Consider the following 16,721-nt stretch of genomic DNA (forward strand, 5'->3'; position numbering starts at 1 on the left):
TTTGAACCTTGAAAATTATCTAGGGTAGAATCATCCCCAAGAAATAATGCCCGCTAACTATATATCAATCTATCCCTTCACCCTTCAGCTTTGGAATAGCCCATGTTTAATAGACAAGACATTAATGTGTGTATTGTCAGGAAACCAATGATAATCTTAAAAAGTTATAGCACTTCAAAATTCCATAGCTTAATCAAGATATTGTGACATCTTTGACTTTTGATTTGTAATGACAATCCGACTTGAAAGTACCCCGCTTTGAAGGTTTGAATGTAAAGGCCCTGATTACAAAACTACTGATGTATTTTGTTTTCAATTTAACAGTAAATTCTCATCAGAAAAATATTTTTTAAAAATTAAAAACATTCTCTCAAAATTAAATCATTTCAGGTAAATATGTTGCCCATCATTATCATTATCATCATAGATAATTGTTACAAAGATGTCCTTTTACATGCATTAGAAGCTGTACACAAGCACTCAAATCTAATTAAGTTTTGAAAATAAAATAAGATTATATAAGTGAGCATGATAAGCAGAAATTAGTCGATTTAGATGTGGATTTTCAGCTGGCAAATTAACTCTTTCACTGTAGTGTGTCCCGAGGAAGGCACTTAACAAACACATCATAAATATCTGGCAGTTGGCAGTGACGGATTCTTTACAGGTTTTAGGAAAAAAAGTGTCTAAGAATTGAAAATTTTGTTCCTGAGAGTGTCTTTGGTGAAAAAATTAATTATAAAAAGTCGCGGCGAAGTTACCCACTGGTGGTATGAAATTTACCAGACAGCCTTAGCAATTATAAAAGAACACTTGTGAATTACACATGATATAAATCTATGTTCATGCTTCATAAAAACACAATTAATTGGCCAGGTAAATTGCTTGTTATAGTCTGGGTTGCCCTAAATTGGCTGTTCACAGCAGGTGTGAAGTGAGCCCATTGAAATTGTGGTGAAATTATCCGTTTTTACCCCAATGGAGGTAACTGTTGTGCTGATTGAATGCATTTCTTTAGGAAAAAGAAGATTCTGAGCCTATATTGTTCTTCATTATCATTGTATCACTATCTATCTGTTCATTATGGTGAATATTTTTCCTACTATGTTAATTTTTAAAATTAATTATTATTTTTTTTATTACTTTTCAAACAGTAAGGAGCAAAAAACAAAACAAAAATTAAAATTACGCTGTTTCGTAACGGCACCATTAAATCTCGTCACCAAGGCATGCCACAAAGAAATATAGATAATCATCAAACAGAATGTCTGATGTCAACAGGAATCACCCATGTTGTCCAAGGGCGTAAATTGGGGGTTAATAATCTTGCCCAAGGAAAAAACTGAAAGGGGCTCGAACCCGGGATCTTCCAGATCACAGTGTAATGCTTTAACCACTCAGCCACTTCACCCCAAATGTGTCATATTTTTAGTTTCAGGTGTAAACAATATTTTAATGATGATGATAATAATATTATTATTATTAATAATAATAATAATAATAATAATAATAATAATAATAATAATAATAATAATAATAATATAATAATAATAATAACAATTAATAATAGTATTATTGTTATATTATTATTCCCTTTCTTGTCATTTTAAGGTTTTACCTTGGATTAAGTCAGTTTTAATAAAATTTTATTTTTAAATTTTTTAATGTATATCTTATCTTCAAGTCATCTCTGTTGTCATATAACTTAGTTTTGTCCTGATCCTGACCGGAGTCCTTGGCTGGAGAGAAACTTTCGAATGTATAGTTATAGTTTTGGGAGATGATATTTTTTTCCTTGTAAATCATCTTTCTGTTACGTATTGTTAGTTATGTATTCTGTAAACATTTGAGTGTGTTCCTTTTAGTGGGATATTGTGCTAGTGTCTGAATGAGACTTTAAGGTGATCTCAAACTAAGTACATTGATGGTGTGCTCTTGGAATCTACATCTATTCCCTATTTGAACCAATTCCCCTTTGTCTTACTTTTTCTTGGGTTCTTTGATAGTAAATCTAGAATATTTTGACTATTCCATTTTCTTCTTGTTACTGGCGTTGATATGACCTAAATATGTCGCAAGCACGGTAAAACCCTTAAAAACAAACAAAACAAACATAGCCACACAACACAGACAGCACGTATCTTTTGTAATAGTTATATATTTATTTTTTTTTGTTTAGAATTTTATTTTCCATTCTTCGCTACATTTAACATAACATGTGCTAAGTCATGATGGTAGCCTACATGGAAGAGAATGTGTTACCATATCTTATTACATCATATTCAAATGGAATTGTCACTACAACAATTTATTAAAATGATTTTATTTTGTTTATTTATTCTCTTACAGAGAAGCTGGTGGGTAGTATTCTTCGTAACAGAGTTAATAAAAAAGCCCCCATACTTGAGATAGCTCCAGGTATGTAAAATAAACTAGTATTAATCATGGGTTGAATTGAAATCAATGGGGGAAGCAGTACAGGCATATATCTGGAATTTGTAGATTCTAGAGAAATTAAAAATTCAATCTGGGTGGGATATATTTCCCTTATGTCAGGGCTATTTAAATGCTAAAAGTTGAAGTTAGTTTTTAAAGAATCTAATGATGAAGACCCCAAATAAATCTAGTGAGCTAGATCCCCTTTCAATATCGCTGAAACAATTAATCAGTCTCTTCAAGCTGATATCATCCCCTCTTGTTTGAAGACAGCTCTGATTACGCCACTTTTATAGAAACCCTCTTTAGACCATAATGATTTTATAAACTACAGACCTGTTTGAAACCTTCCCTTTATTTAAAACTTCCTGGAAAAAGCAGTTTGTCAACAATTAAATTTACATTTAAAATTGCATGATCTATATGAGCCATTCCAATCAGCTTATACTATAAGTTATAGGTAAAAGCATAGCATCGAGACTATGCTGTTAAGTGTAGGAAATAATTTGATTTTAAATGCTGGCAAAAATGAGGTGAACATTTTATGTATGTTGGACTTATCGGCTGCATTTGACTAGATTGACCACAACAATCTATTGAATCAACTCAAGTTTTTTTTTGGTGTCAAGGGATTGGTGCTGAAATTGAAATGGTTCGAATCTTATTTAACGAATCATCGACGGACTGTTGTGATTAATAATGTCAAATCATCTGATCATCCTTTGAAATTTGGTGTTACACAGAGATCAGTACCGGGTAAGTTCTTTTTACAATGTACATGAAACCCTTTGGATCAATTATTTCTAATTTCAATCTTAATTACCAATTTTATGCAGACGATAGTCAAATCTTTAAATCAGCAACCTACAACCATTTACATCTTTTAATTGAAAGTTTCCAATCTTGCTTTGTTAAATTGAAATCCTGGATGGAACAGAACAGACTAAAACTTATATAGACTGAAACAATATTTATCGCTAAGCCAGCAATCCTTAAAAATGTAGAGTGTGAATCAATTATTTTAGGAAATAGAGTAATTGAAACTGCTAAGTTTTTTTTTGAAATTTGGGTATATTTATTGATTCAGATTTGTCTTTTACCAGCCACATAAATCATATCGTTAGATTAATGTACATGGAAATGAGAAGAATATGTAGTGTTAGACATCTCATTACAAGAGACAAGAGAGTTAATTCTTTAATCCTGTCATAGCTAGATAATTTCAATTCTCTCCTCTCGTCTATAAATAAAGACAAAATAAAATCTCTTCAGGTAGCCCAGAACGATGCTGCCAGGCTTATTTATAGAAAGAGGAGAAATCAATTTGCATCAGGTTTTTCTAAGAGAACTCCACTGGCTTCCCGTTGAGAAGTGTTTGGAATATAAGATCTGTACTAATCAATGCACTCTGATTGTCCTGGATACATTAGTGCTTCAATTCTACGTCCCATCCAGAAATCTGAGATCAAAGTCTGATAATCACATACTTGTGAAGCCAAAAATGACTCGCAAAATTGGCGAGCATGCGTTTGAATATTCGGCACCCCTTATCAGGAACTGCCTTCCAAGATATATCAGAGACAGTAATGATGCAGAATTCTTTAAAAAAAACACCTTAAAACGTTTCTTTTTAATCTGTAACACTGTAGATTTAATTATATTGCTTTGTTTCATATTACATGTTTGAGTGAAAGTTGCCACATTACTGTTAAGCACTTTGAGCTAGTTGATATAAGAGGTAAGGTGCTATATACAAGCCATATATTATTATTATTGATTTATAAAAAGATAAAATTTGGGTGTCTTCAAAAAGTAAAGTTTCAAGCTTAGACTGTAAGACCAACTTTGGAATATGCCATTTCATCTTGGGCCCCACAGACAAAAACACACATAAATAAAATTGAACAGATGCAACATAAAGCAGTGTGATTCATCACAGACTGCAAATCAACACAAATAGGATTCATCATAATGCCCTCAACTAGCTCCAACTACCGACATTAGAACATATTATACGTTAAACTTCAATGCTCACAGTACTTTACAAAGCAGTCCACATTTTGGACTGAACTTTATAAAAACAGTTTCTTCTTGAGACTACAAGAGAATGGAATTTATTACAAGGTCACATCCTCAACAGCCTTCATCAGACGATTGCTTGTAAGATGACCCCCTAAACATCTATCATTACATTTTGCCTTGATATTGTTAGATATTAGCATTTATGCAAAAACTGAATCAGATCCAGATTTTATATGTTTCATCAAAGCCAATGGACAATAATATTTCAGGGGCACAAAATATAATCTCTGTTGAACTAGTCCCCTTTGTCTTACATTTTCATTGGTTACTGATATCTAAATCTGTTTACAATTCTATCTTCTCTTTCATTTTTGCTGAAATTTAAAAAAAGTCAAACAAAATGATTACTTTGAATCGTCCACTAGGTTATAAACTGATTGTCTTTACAGCTGATGAAAATGACAAATGTTTTACAGCTCTATTTTAGCTCGAAACCTTTAAATGGTCGAACATTTTGAGTAATGATTTTGTTTTGAATGATAGTGATTTGAATCTAATCAATTGTCCCTGATGACACAATTTTCAAACAAAATTATTTTAAGCTAAGCTGAGGGTTTCATTCTATTTTTTTATCTTTCTCTCTCAAGGGCCAGGTCTTGTAAGCAAGGAACTTTTGAACCATGGAGTAGAAAAAGTAATTTCTCTGGAGGACGGGAAGGAATTCCATCCTTATCTACAGGTCATAAACTCCATCGATAAGAATTTTATTCATGTGCCATTTCGTAAAGATGATTTTGGACTTTCAACTCATCTGTCCTTTATCCTTAGATATCTCGTCCCCTTTTTGTGTTATTTATTGTTGTATTTGAAGAAGGATTTGAGCTGGAATTATTGGTTTTGATTATTTTATTTGATTTATTTCCTTTTTGTGTGTGTGTGTGAAACTGTTAAATCAATTTTATTCAATACTTTTACCACACAAAATACACAGATTTTAAGTTGTATAGAAGAAATCTTTAAACTTAAGTTCTTATAAGTTTTTATGAATTGAATATTGGCAATTGATCAAGAAAGCCGACAGGCAAAAGAAGAACAAGAGTAGATCCTTAAAACTTAAATGTGGAAATAGCACTAACAATAAAATAAAATAAATGGATAATAACTTTGATGAAGAACAATTTAATGGCTATGATGGTGATAGTAATAATAATAAAAAATAATGATAATAGTGGTAGTAATAATAATAATAATGATAATTAATAATAATAATAATATATAATAATAATAATAATAATAATAATATAATAATAATAATATATAATAATAATATAATTATTATTATTTTGTCATCATTCATCATCATCATCATCATCATCATCATCATCATTATCATCATCATCACCTTAATTATTAAATTTTTATTATTATTATTATTATTATTATTAATTATTATTATTATTATTATTATTATTATTATCTCACAGGGGTGTCAAATCTCCGGTTTTTTCAGGAAAGGGGAGTGGTATGAGAGATGTTTTTGTTTTCTCATTTAAAAACTTTACAATTACAAGGTTTGTTTAAGGGGAGGTGATGTTCCGCTGATGTTCAGATTTATTTTCAAAAAAACCTTTGGCATTCCTAATAATAATAATAATAATAATAATAATAATAATAATAATAATAATAATAATAAATAATAATATAATATATAGTGATGATGATGATGATGATGATGATGATGATGATAATAATAATAATGATAATAAATTTCCTTCAGGTGTTGTTTATATTATTAGCCGAGGAAAATTTTTATGAATCTGAATATATAATCATATTTAGGTGTCCTACTCAAAAGTTCAGTTGGCTGATAACCCGCCAAATAAGCAAGGTGACTATTATCGGTCACAGGTGCAGTCAATAATTTTTCATGCTCTTTGTCTACCCAGCGGTGATTGGCTAGCCATGCCAGTTAAATCTGGTAGAAAGTACTTTGCAATACACTAGTGTCCTATCAGAAGGGTGGCATGTAATTTTGACTGTTTATAAAGAAACCTGGATGCAACACTGACCCCATTTGCCATATTGCTCTGAAGGATTATTATAGTCATACTAAATCAAGATCTAAATCTTTTGTAATACTGAAATAAAATGAATGGAATAACGTTTATAACATAACATAACATATGGTATAGGGCAAAATAGGATAAAATCCCTTGAATGCCCTTTATATTAATAGTAATGCCATAAATCTATTGATTAAAGATTACAATAATGATACACGTGGTAAAGATAGTATTTCAACTTAAATAGTACTCATGTATATATGGTGTACAAACATATATCTTTAATATATTCTATTTCTTTGAAACTAGATATTGCTGTGATTTTGTCCAGTGTTGAGAAATTCCGATTACTTCCAGTTTTTCTTGTATTTTTCTTCTTTTTTTCTTGTTCTTTATCAATTTATTAATCTTGTATTTAATTCCAGTCAATCAAACATGGCTATAATGGAAGATTTGAATTTCACGCTTGGGACATGTTGAACATAAATGAAAAGTTCCCTGTTCACCAATCAAATGAAGACGGGCTTTCCTCGTACAAGAAAAAGGAGGCTGAAATTCTAAATTCACTTTCAGAGTCTGCTTATGCAGAAACAGGTATGAGATCTCATTACTCTTTGATTAAAAAAAAAGATACACGTTACAGTCTGTTCTTCTATTCTTATTCCATTTTGTTTGTTTGTTGAAGAGGGGTATTCCACCAATAAACAAAAATGTTTAAAATGGAGAAAAATCTGTTTCTTGTTTTGTTTGTTTGTTTTTTTTCTTTTGATATAAAACAACAACATAAAATTTAACTTTTGTCGAAAGCATAATGGCAAAGACTAGAAAAATTATCAGTAAAGAAAGGTATAGAAAATTCTCCAAAAAAAAAAAAAAAAAAAAAAAAAAGAAACACATAAGTGTCATAAAAATGATCTTTTACTTTTTTAAAATGTCAGTTATTATATTTATCAAATGAAAACTCATTCTCAATGCATTTTACTGAGGTAACAAATCTATCGAAGTAACTGAGAGCTTATTTTTAAAAAATAAATCTTTTTATTTTCTTTTCCCACAGAAACTCCGTACAGTATTTTCACAATAGGTGGAGGTGGGGAAAATCATGATTTTATTTTCTATATTTCACGAAATATTCCTAATGAGGATCCTATCTTATTGAATGAGAGAATTGAATTCTTCTTTCTGGTGCATCCAAAATTCAAATATGTAAGTAAGTTTTTGATTGCTTTACACATTATGGATATTGCAAAACATTTTCGAGCATATTTATATAGAGGTATATAGAACATTATTACTTATTATATACAACCCAATTTACTCTTTGTCAGGTAAAATATTTCAGAATTCACATTATCAAAATTGTTTGGCATCAAAACTACATCTTATTAAACAGTTCCACCTCTCTTAATCCCTACAAAATGGATTTGTTCTGAAGTGACTTAGATATTTTATATGTTTAACAACAATTCATATTGAATGTAAGCGTTATTGTAAAGACCAAGATGTTGGACAAAGTTCAAATTTAAATTTGGGAAGCTGGGTGCGATAACTGCCAAGGCATCAAAGCAAAGTTGGGTCACTTTACATTATCAAAAACCTGTTACCGGCTAAACAAGAAATGGATGAACAGATCTAGAGAAAATAAAGATGAGGTAATGGACTGGTGTTGTTGACCTAGCTATTTCCTTGTTAATGAGCCGGTCATCATCTATTCAAGAAGACTTTTTACTTAACAAGTTTCTGGCATGAATCGTAAAACGTTTGCTTCATTATGGGTTATTCAGTGATATCAATATTAACAGCTCAGAATATGTTGTCTTGTCTTGTAACAAAAGATTTAAGCAATGACTGCATTATGACAATGATCATAGAATTCTGGCTCCATCTTTCTTTCAGGCTTCCCATCAATGGGTAAGGTTCTTTACACACTTATTCCCACTCAGCACTAGTGTGAAAATAAGCTATAATAGATATGGCATACATTCTAGTAAAAAAAAAAAAAAAAGAAAAAAAAAAGACGCCTAATAGGCTGCTTTGTTCTGTAGGAAAATGGATTTTGGTTTTCGTGTAGCCTTCTTGGGAAATAGATAGAGAGCACTGTGAAGAGCATTGAGCAGAATAAAATCCATGGAAAATATCTGAATTATTTTAATAATATTTTTCAAAATTTATTTCAGAGTATTGAACAAATGCTTCCAACCGACAAGCCTAGCAAATACACCCGCTTCTTCAACCATTTTCACACTTTTAATAGTTTGTTGTATGACATCACATTTCATGATCAGGCAAGTTTGTTTATTAATTTTTATTTTTTAAAAATTGGCATTGTTATGTAAGAAGATTAAGAAGTTCCTGTCCTTTTTCTTTTCATTTGTGATTTTATATGTGAAAGATTGTTAACCCTTATTAGTGCATCAGAAATGAATAACAGCTACATGCAAAAAGATGAAGTACGAGTTGATTGTATATTGTTGAGCTCCCTTTAGTGCAACAGGTCTCGAGCCAGAGGTGTAGGATTTAAAATGTTTACAATGCTTTCAGATAACAAACAAAACCCCCTGAAATATTAAAAAGAATACAATAATAAAAAAAAAAATTAAAGGAAAAAAAAAGAGAAAGAAATCCTGCAACTGTTACCTTGACAAAATTAGTAATTTCGAGAATTCATGAATCTGAAATTTGTACCCACCTTTGGCACATTCATCTCAAGTTCTCACATGCATTTTTGTATTTCTGCAATGTTATGCAATCCTTGATTTTGGAGCTTTTATTACTCTTATTGTATAATATATCCAAAGGGAAGGAAAATTATAGCACAAAACAATATGTAAACTTTAAAGATGAATATGTAATCATTTGATTTTAGTCAGGTAAGAGGTCTGGATATATGAAAGTGTTTCTATTACTTGTTTCATTTTGGAATAGTGCAAGATTTAATGATATTTCTGAAAGCAGGTTTATTTGTAAATCAGTGAAATATTGTGCTTGAACTGTTCAACTTAAAACAATACTCACCAAATTAAAGTGGAGAGCAATGTAAAATAGTTAACAATTTAAATATATCTTAATATTTATATGGGCAATTGGATTTTTTGTAACGCTATGGCTTTGAAACCATGTAGATCAATGGTCACTAAATTTTGCATGGTCATTATAATCGAGTTGAAGATGGTTTGTGTGTATTATGAGATTGAGTAGACATACTGATAATTTTATTGAAATGACAGGATTTGTTTCGTAAAATCCCATCGAAAACAGACACAATCATTTTTAGCATGTTGGTTGTGTGTCAACCTTCCAGTTAGAAAAAATGACAATGAGATGGGAGTACTTGCATTAAATCAATATCAGCTAGCTGTTTCTCTCATTATTTTGAATACAATCGATTTCTTATAATCTATATGTTCGGATTTGTTGACAACTTTCAAATCTTGCTTAAAGTTTTATCTTTTTACGTCATTAAATGCAATACTATTATCATATTTTGTTGTTAAATTGAATTCGTATCACTTTTCCATCAACATAAATGCCATTTATTATTATTATTATTATTATTATTATTATTATTATTATTATTATTATTATTATTATTATATGAACCATTTTCTGTTCTTAACTTTAGGAATGAATTCTACGGTTCAGTGCATGAAATATTAAGATATTTAATGCAGAAAATATCCCTCCTTGCCCAAATAAAAACTTTCATGAAGTTTTTTGAAGTCGAAAATTGTATTGACTGACTATTAAGACAATAGAAATTGAGTTCAAATTTTATATATATATATATATATATATATATATATATATATATATATATATATATATATATATATATATATATATATATATATATATATATATATATATATATATATATTTATATATATATATATATATATATATATATATATATATATATATATATATATATATTATATATATATATATATATATATATATATATATATATATATATATATATATATATATATATATATATATATATATATATATATATATATATATATACACACTAATATTTCAGCAAGGGGAATGGAGTCTTTTTCTAGGCAAAACTAACTTATACTTGTGACATTCATTAAATGAGCAAAGATATCCATGGTGAGTTTGTCATTATTTTAAAAAAATCTTATTTCAGTTTGATGCCAATGATTTCGTGCCTTCCTTTTCTAAAAAGACTTTGGTAAGTATATCATTTTGTTTATCATTTCTTTACCATTTTAGTGTGCATGTGTTATTTCCCCTGTGTGTGAGAATATCATTAAGTGAACAAAAGTACTTAATTTGGTATTTTCTGACCTAGCTATACGCCTTGTTTGCTGATTTAGATTTCAGCAAACATAAGATACTGGAAAAAAAAAAGAAATCAAGAAAAGAGACATTAAAAATATCAACATAGAAATTTAGAACCATGGACAACAAGTAAAAGTTACCATGTGTTACAGATGTGGTGGGATACAACAATGTAATGAATCGTGAAATGGTAAAATCTTGCACCATTAGAATCAAGAGAAATTACTTACCATCCAAATAGTGATTGGTTTTCTTCAGATGTCACATTGAAATTGAAAGAAAATGATGAAAGACTGGACTTATTGTTTTTAAAGAAATATACAAATCTACATAGAGATAATGTAGTCATCTAATAAAGACCGAAAAATGGAAATTTTACTTTAATTTCACCCACATCAAATATTGCAAACTTATAAATACTCTATATAAATATAATTTATTATTAAATTTATTATTTATGTTTAACAATTTTTTTAAAAAATTAGGAATAAATTAAGTTCTAAAGTTCAGAGGAATTTAGTAATTTTTTTTTCTTCTGAAGGGCTATAGCATCTTTTCATTTTCAGTCAAAACAAATTGATGCCAGCAAACGCCATCTTGTGAAAATGCAATTGAAGGCCAACATTTCTAGCATCCTTCCTTTGGAACATCACTATGCATTTAGCATTTTCCTACGTCACATTTTTAGGAAAAGAAAAATCAGGATCATACCAGCTATGGAGTAAGTGGCAGTCATTTAAGCATTTTTTTATATAATCTGCCATATGATTATAATCCTTTGAATCCTCTTTTAAAATTTTTGTGTTCCTTACTGTAGGGACATATCTAGTAGCATTGATTGAAAGAGAAAAAAATCTAAATTTTAATGAGGAAAAAAAAGTCATTATCTCTTGTAAAGAGCCATTCGTCAAAGTCATGGCCTTTACAATACTCCTTAGTGACTTGATTTTAAAAAGTATATATTACCATAACTTGTTGTGACGTCTCTCCTTCCTCTCTTCCTGTTCCAAATTCCTTTCAAGTGTGTAACCAGTCCTTTGGAGGACTGATAATGAAGTCTTTAAGATGCTACAATAAAGTCTGCTTAAGATAAACTTCTTGGGACCAGAAAATAATTTTGACTTAAGCAAGTTTAATCTTATCCATTTTCAAGTGAAACTATCTTTCAAATAAAAATGAGTGGTGGATAATAGTCTGATAGCCTTTCATGTTTATTAAAATGGAGGTGACTCTTTATCAATGATGCTTGCTCATTTCGAAGTCAATGTGTTTCTCTCTTTTTTTTTTTTTTTTTTTTGGCAGAGGATAGGGGGGGGGGGGGGGGGGGCATTGAAGTGGGGAAAGAAGGCCACAATGGCAAAAAAACAATTTATTTTAACCAGACCAAGACTGTTTCATCTTTATTTTAACCAGACTTTGGCTAGTTGGTTTATATATGGTAAAAAATGGGACAGGGTGAAAAGTTTATTTTAAGGGAGATGTTATCTTAGGCGAGTTTATTTTATCTGGACTTCACTGTACACTGAAACAACATTGCAATGTGTGAAAAATTGGCAACTACATTATTAATAACAAAGTCTTAAATCCGAAAAGAATTTGATTTGCTTCTTAGATGGGTGAATGCACAGTGTCATTCAAAACCATATCTGCATGCAAACTTTCTAATTTCTAGGATTTGCATATAAAAAAACCAAACGCTTAGAGTGCAAACAAGTTTGAGTCTTAACCGCTCTATGTTAGGAGGATTATGATGATGTATTCGTACAAAACCTTTCCTTTTTTTCATCTCCAGAATGCTTGTTGCAGGATGTGGGCTTCACATGTTAGTAGATGGATTTACCATGATGGAAACTATAGAAAATGTTAGTCCTCAACGATTATTGCAGCTTTATAAGGTAAAAAGGTGCTTTTTCATTTATTTATCTATTTATTTATTTTAAACACAAGGGAGAAAAAAAACCCCTTCAAAACTGCTTAGTGTATGAACAATTCCAACATTTTCAGAATTCAAAATTTGAGTCCTAATGTGTAATTTGTTAAATTATTCATGGGCAAGTAGTTACGATTGCAACAGAAGTCTTTGACTTAATTCTAAATAATAACGTGAAGTTGAATGTAAGCTTCAATTTAATTACAAAAACAGATCAAATGAACGTTTCAGGTTTCCCCTTTATCAACAAAACAGGATGAATGAAACACCACAGATGAATGAGATGATGTGGTAGTGGCATAGTTAAGATTTCATCTTAAGACTTAATTCTAGAAGAGAGCTGATTGATAATCAAGTTTTTTACAAGCCAATCCATATTCACCGCACAATTTGATTTTGATGACACATTAATCCAGTAAAGCTTTTACAACTTGATTTTCTAAAAACACAGGTTAAGATTTGTGTGTATTTTTATCGTCTGAAAAGACTATGACCATACTTGTAATGAGCAGAAAATGAATTGAGGTCCTTAGGGATCTATGTTCATGTCTCGTTGAATGAGATTCTCATTAAATGAAATCTTGGGCTCTCAAAGACAATAATATACTCTTTTTGTATGCTTTAAAAAAAAATCTCACATTTTCCATTTCCCTTTGATTATGACCTTATTGTATCCCCCCCCCCCCCCCCAAAAAAAAAAAATAAAAAAAAGGAGTAGTTCTCATTTTGGAATTGTCATTTTACTTCACAGAGAATGTTACTTTGGCCAGAGTATTCATTTTCAAACTTGAAGAACTACATTGTGTCGAAGACCCATGGAGATCCATTGGAGGACGATGACATATGAAAGAAAGTTTAGCTCACTATATTTTATATCAATAGGACTTGAAAATTTATGGACATTAGAGGCACAGCATTAAAGCAATAAAGAATGGAATCAAATTTCTCTGACTTTCAATTTCTAACTTCACAGTTGATAAATTCTTTGCTACCCGATTAAAATCATGATTTGGAGTCTTTAGACCTGCCATCGTGGGTCAGGGAATCAATTCTTTCCGTCTCCACCATCTCTTCCATCCCATAACTGTATTATGTGTATTCCCAGTCCATGTGATTTTCTCCCCTCTTCTTTGAATGTCATCACTTTATCATACCCTAGCCTTGGCATGGATCTTTAGCTGAGAGGAAAGCAGTCAAACCTAGGTGCACATATTGGCAGGTCTGATAACCAAACACAAATATGAGCCTGATTTAACATTGTATTGGACAACATTTTGTGTTGGTTTGAGAGTATTTCTATTACAACAATGATCTATGAGCCCATAACAATTTGGGTTATCAGACCTGCAATTATGTACACACTTTGAGTCAAACACGTTTTATATATTTTTTTTTTTTGTAATTTATTTATTTATTAGTTTTTTCTTTTTTTTTTTTTTTGTTCTTTAATTTATTTTTGTTTTGTTTTGAGGGGGGGGGGGGGGGGGGGTATTCATTTTTCCGTTCTATATTGTAATGATTATTACTTATTGATTAGTATGTTAGCCTGTTAAAAAAAATCCTTATAGCATGGATCCTCTGTCCATGATGTGGTTGTTAAGTGATATATTTGTCATCTGCATTTTTTGCAAAATTGGGACCTAAAATTTGCCAAAATTTGCCCCCAAAAACCCCAAAATTTGCCAAGAAATTTGCCAAAAAGACCAAAATTTGCCCAAAAATTTGCCGAGGAGAACTAAGCGTTTCAGTAAAAATTACCACGCGATACAGAAAAAAAAATATATATAAAAGACAATTTATTACATTTAAGGAGGCTACATTTATTATTTTACACAATGTAAAGCGATGTATGTGCCCAAACTTTCAGACAATCACACAGAGTAGCTTCCCTTGGTTTGGGCCCAGGCAAAGCTGCAACATTTCTCAAGTTTCGCACTTTTTTTTTCGTTATTTTGTTCTCGCTTCTTTTTTTCCCCAAAAATTTGCCACGCGATTTGCCAATTTTCCCAAAATTTGCCAAAATTTGCGGATCGCCCTGATATTTGCGGCCGCAAAAAATGCAGATGACAGATATATGCCAATGGATATTTATACTGTGTTGGATATTGTAAAATATTAGTGCAAAAAATATGACTTCTACTATATATATGGCTTGTTGGAAAGAATTAATGAAACTGCATGATGATTCCATGGCATACGCTGTATGTGTGCTCACATTAATTTTTTATGCATATGTGATTCTGTATGTGTAGGTGTGGGTATGTGTGCGTGTGTGTGTGTGCGTGTTTGTGTGTTTGTGCATTCTTGCCTTCATATTGAGTAAAAGCTACAGTATGTAATAAAAGCTGGAGCAAACATTCAAAGATAACAGATATCGAGTGGAGGATAGAGACTTGTTTTTTTTTTTGTTTTTTTTTTGTTTCAAATTATCCGTCCAGTTCTCAAGTTTATTATAACTTGAATTACTTGAATGTGTTGTTGAAGTTTCTTTAACGTATTGGACCTGGGTGGGGTCTTCTGACCTCCCATGATGGGCTGGAGGTTACTTGCTGTGTCTTCTTCATATGTTTTCCAAGTTAATTTGTGTCTTTGTCTTGGATGAGATTACTTGATTTGTCTGGACACCATGGGTGCCAGTTTTCTGGTTCATGCCGGAATTCCGGTTTTGCGATATCTCGAAGTCAAATACGTCCGGTTTCAGTGTTTTGAGTAAAATAACTCTCTGTCTCTCTCTGTTCTTTGGCTCCCCTAGAGAGAGACAACTGCACTGTGAGTATTTCACTATGTATTATAAGTTGGTTTTAAAATCAAATTAATTTCCTCATTGTGTCAATATGTTTGCTGGTAATCATTTAATAGTGGTATAAAAACGGTGATGAAATAAGAGTAAAGTTTAGGCCGCATTTTCAGTAGGAACATTTTCAGGTTTGGCAAAGTGTCGAGATTTTAGTTTCAGGTTTCAGCACTTCTTCCTGCTGGCACCCATGCCGGACACTGGCCGGACTCCTTGGCTGAGAGGAAACAGTCAAATGTGATAAGTATTAGTTTTGGAAGATGATAGTATTTTCCTTGTAAATCTATTTCCGATATGGTTTGTGATATTTTTTCGGTTTGAATATACTGTAACCGTTTGAATTCCTTTTGGTGGAATCCTGTGCTTGTGTCAGGATGAGAATTTTAGTCGATCTCAAACTAAGTACATTGGTGGTGTACTCTTAGAAAACGGTAGGGGCTGCCTGAAGCCGGTGATCATGAAAATACTAACGAAACAATGGACGTTTCGGGTACAAACCCTTCGACAGCACAACAATACACAAATTAACATGGAAAATATTACAAAGGGTTTGTTCCCGAAACGTCCATTGTCTGTTTTGTTCCCATACGAAGCCTCTCAATTTTCACTCTTTCGTTGGTGTACTCTTGGAATCTTCATCTGTTCCCTATTTGAACCATTCTTCTTTATCCTACTTTTTCTTGTGTGTTTTCAATTGTAGCTCTAGTATTTTTTGACTATCCCATTTTCGCACTTTTTATTGGTGCTGAAATGACTTAAATGAATTAAATGTGTTGCAAGGGCCGTAAAATATTTAAAAACATAAAAACATATTGGATGAAAAAAGAGTTTTGTGCATTTTGCGAGCCCTTTGCCTCTGATTTCTGTACACGTTGAGGGGGTAATGTCTGTCTTCTGTCCTTCTTTGCTTTAAAAACCTTCCACGTAGCTTTCTGTCTTTTTCAATAATGTGGCGGAAATGTTGCGATTAACCGAAGTTGAGTTTCCTGTCCACTTTTGTAACACTCTGATTTTACATGGCCTTGGGATCGTCCATGGCCTCATTAAGTTTTTCTTTTTTTGTTTTTTTTTCTTTTTTGTTTGTTTGTCTGGTTTTCTTTTCTTTTTGTTGTTTATTTTTTTTTTTGTTGTTGTTGCCTTTTATGGTTGTAAATTCCATCTT

At 31.2% G+C, this 16,721-nt stretch overlaps 1 protein-coding gene across 1 annotated transcript in view; it reads left to right on the forward strand.

Annotated features, from left to right (window-relative positions):
* The window catches only part of LOC144969222 (uncharacterized), a 16,048-nt gene extending 900 nt beyond the window's left edge, over positions 1–15,148 (forward strand). The window contains exons 2-10 of the mRNA XM_078908338.1: positions 2,350–2,418; positions 5,106–5,197; positions 6,947–7,115; positions 7,579–7,727; positions 8,699–8,806; positions 10,681–10,725; positions 11,402–11,556; positions 12,628–12,730; positions 13,517–15,148. Of these exons, the coding sequence (XP_078764464.1) occupies positions 2,350–2,418; positions 5,106–5,197; positions 6,947–7,115; positions 7,579–7,727; positions 8,699–8,806; positions 10,681–10,725; positions 11,402–11,556; positions 12,628–12,730; positions 13,517–13,612 (986 nt within the window). The 3' untranslated portion in view covers positions 13,613–15,148. The remainder of the gene's footprint in view (positions 1–2,349; positions 2,419–5,105; positions 5,198–6,946; positions 7,116–7,578; positions 7,728–8,698; positions 8,807–10,680; positions 10,726–11,401; positions 11,557–12,627; positions 12,731–13,516) is intronic.
* Positions 15,149–16,721: the final 1,573 nt, after the last annotated feature.

Source organism: Berghia stephanieae, chromosome 1 (assembly GCF_034508935.2).
Source record: "Berghia stephanieae isolate SIO BIC M18660-M18661 chromosome 1, UCSD_Bste_1.3, whole genome shotgun sequence".
Classification (NCBI taxonomy): Eukaryota; Metazoa; Mollusca; class Gastropoda; order Nudibranchia; family Aeolidiidae; genus Berghia; species Berghia stephanieae.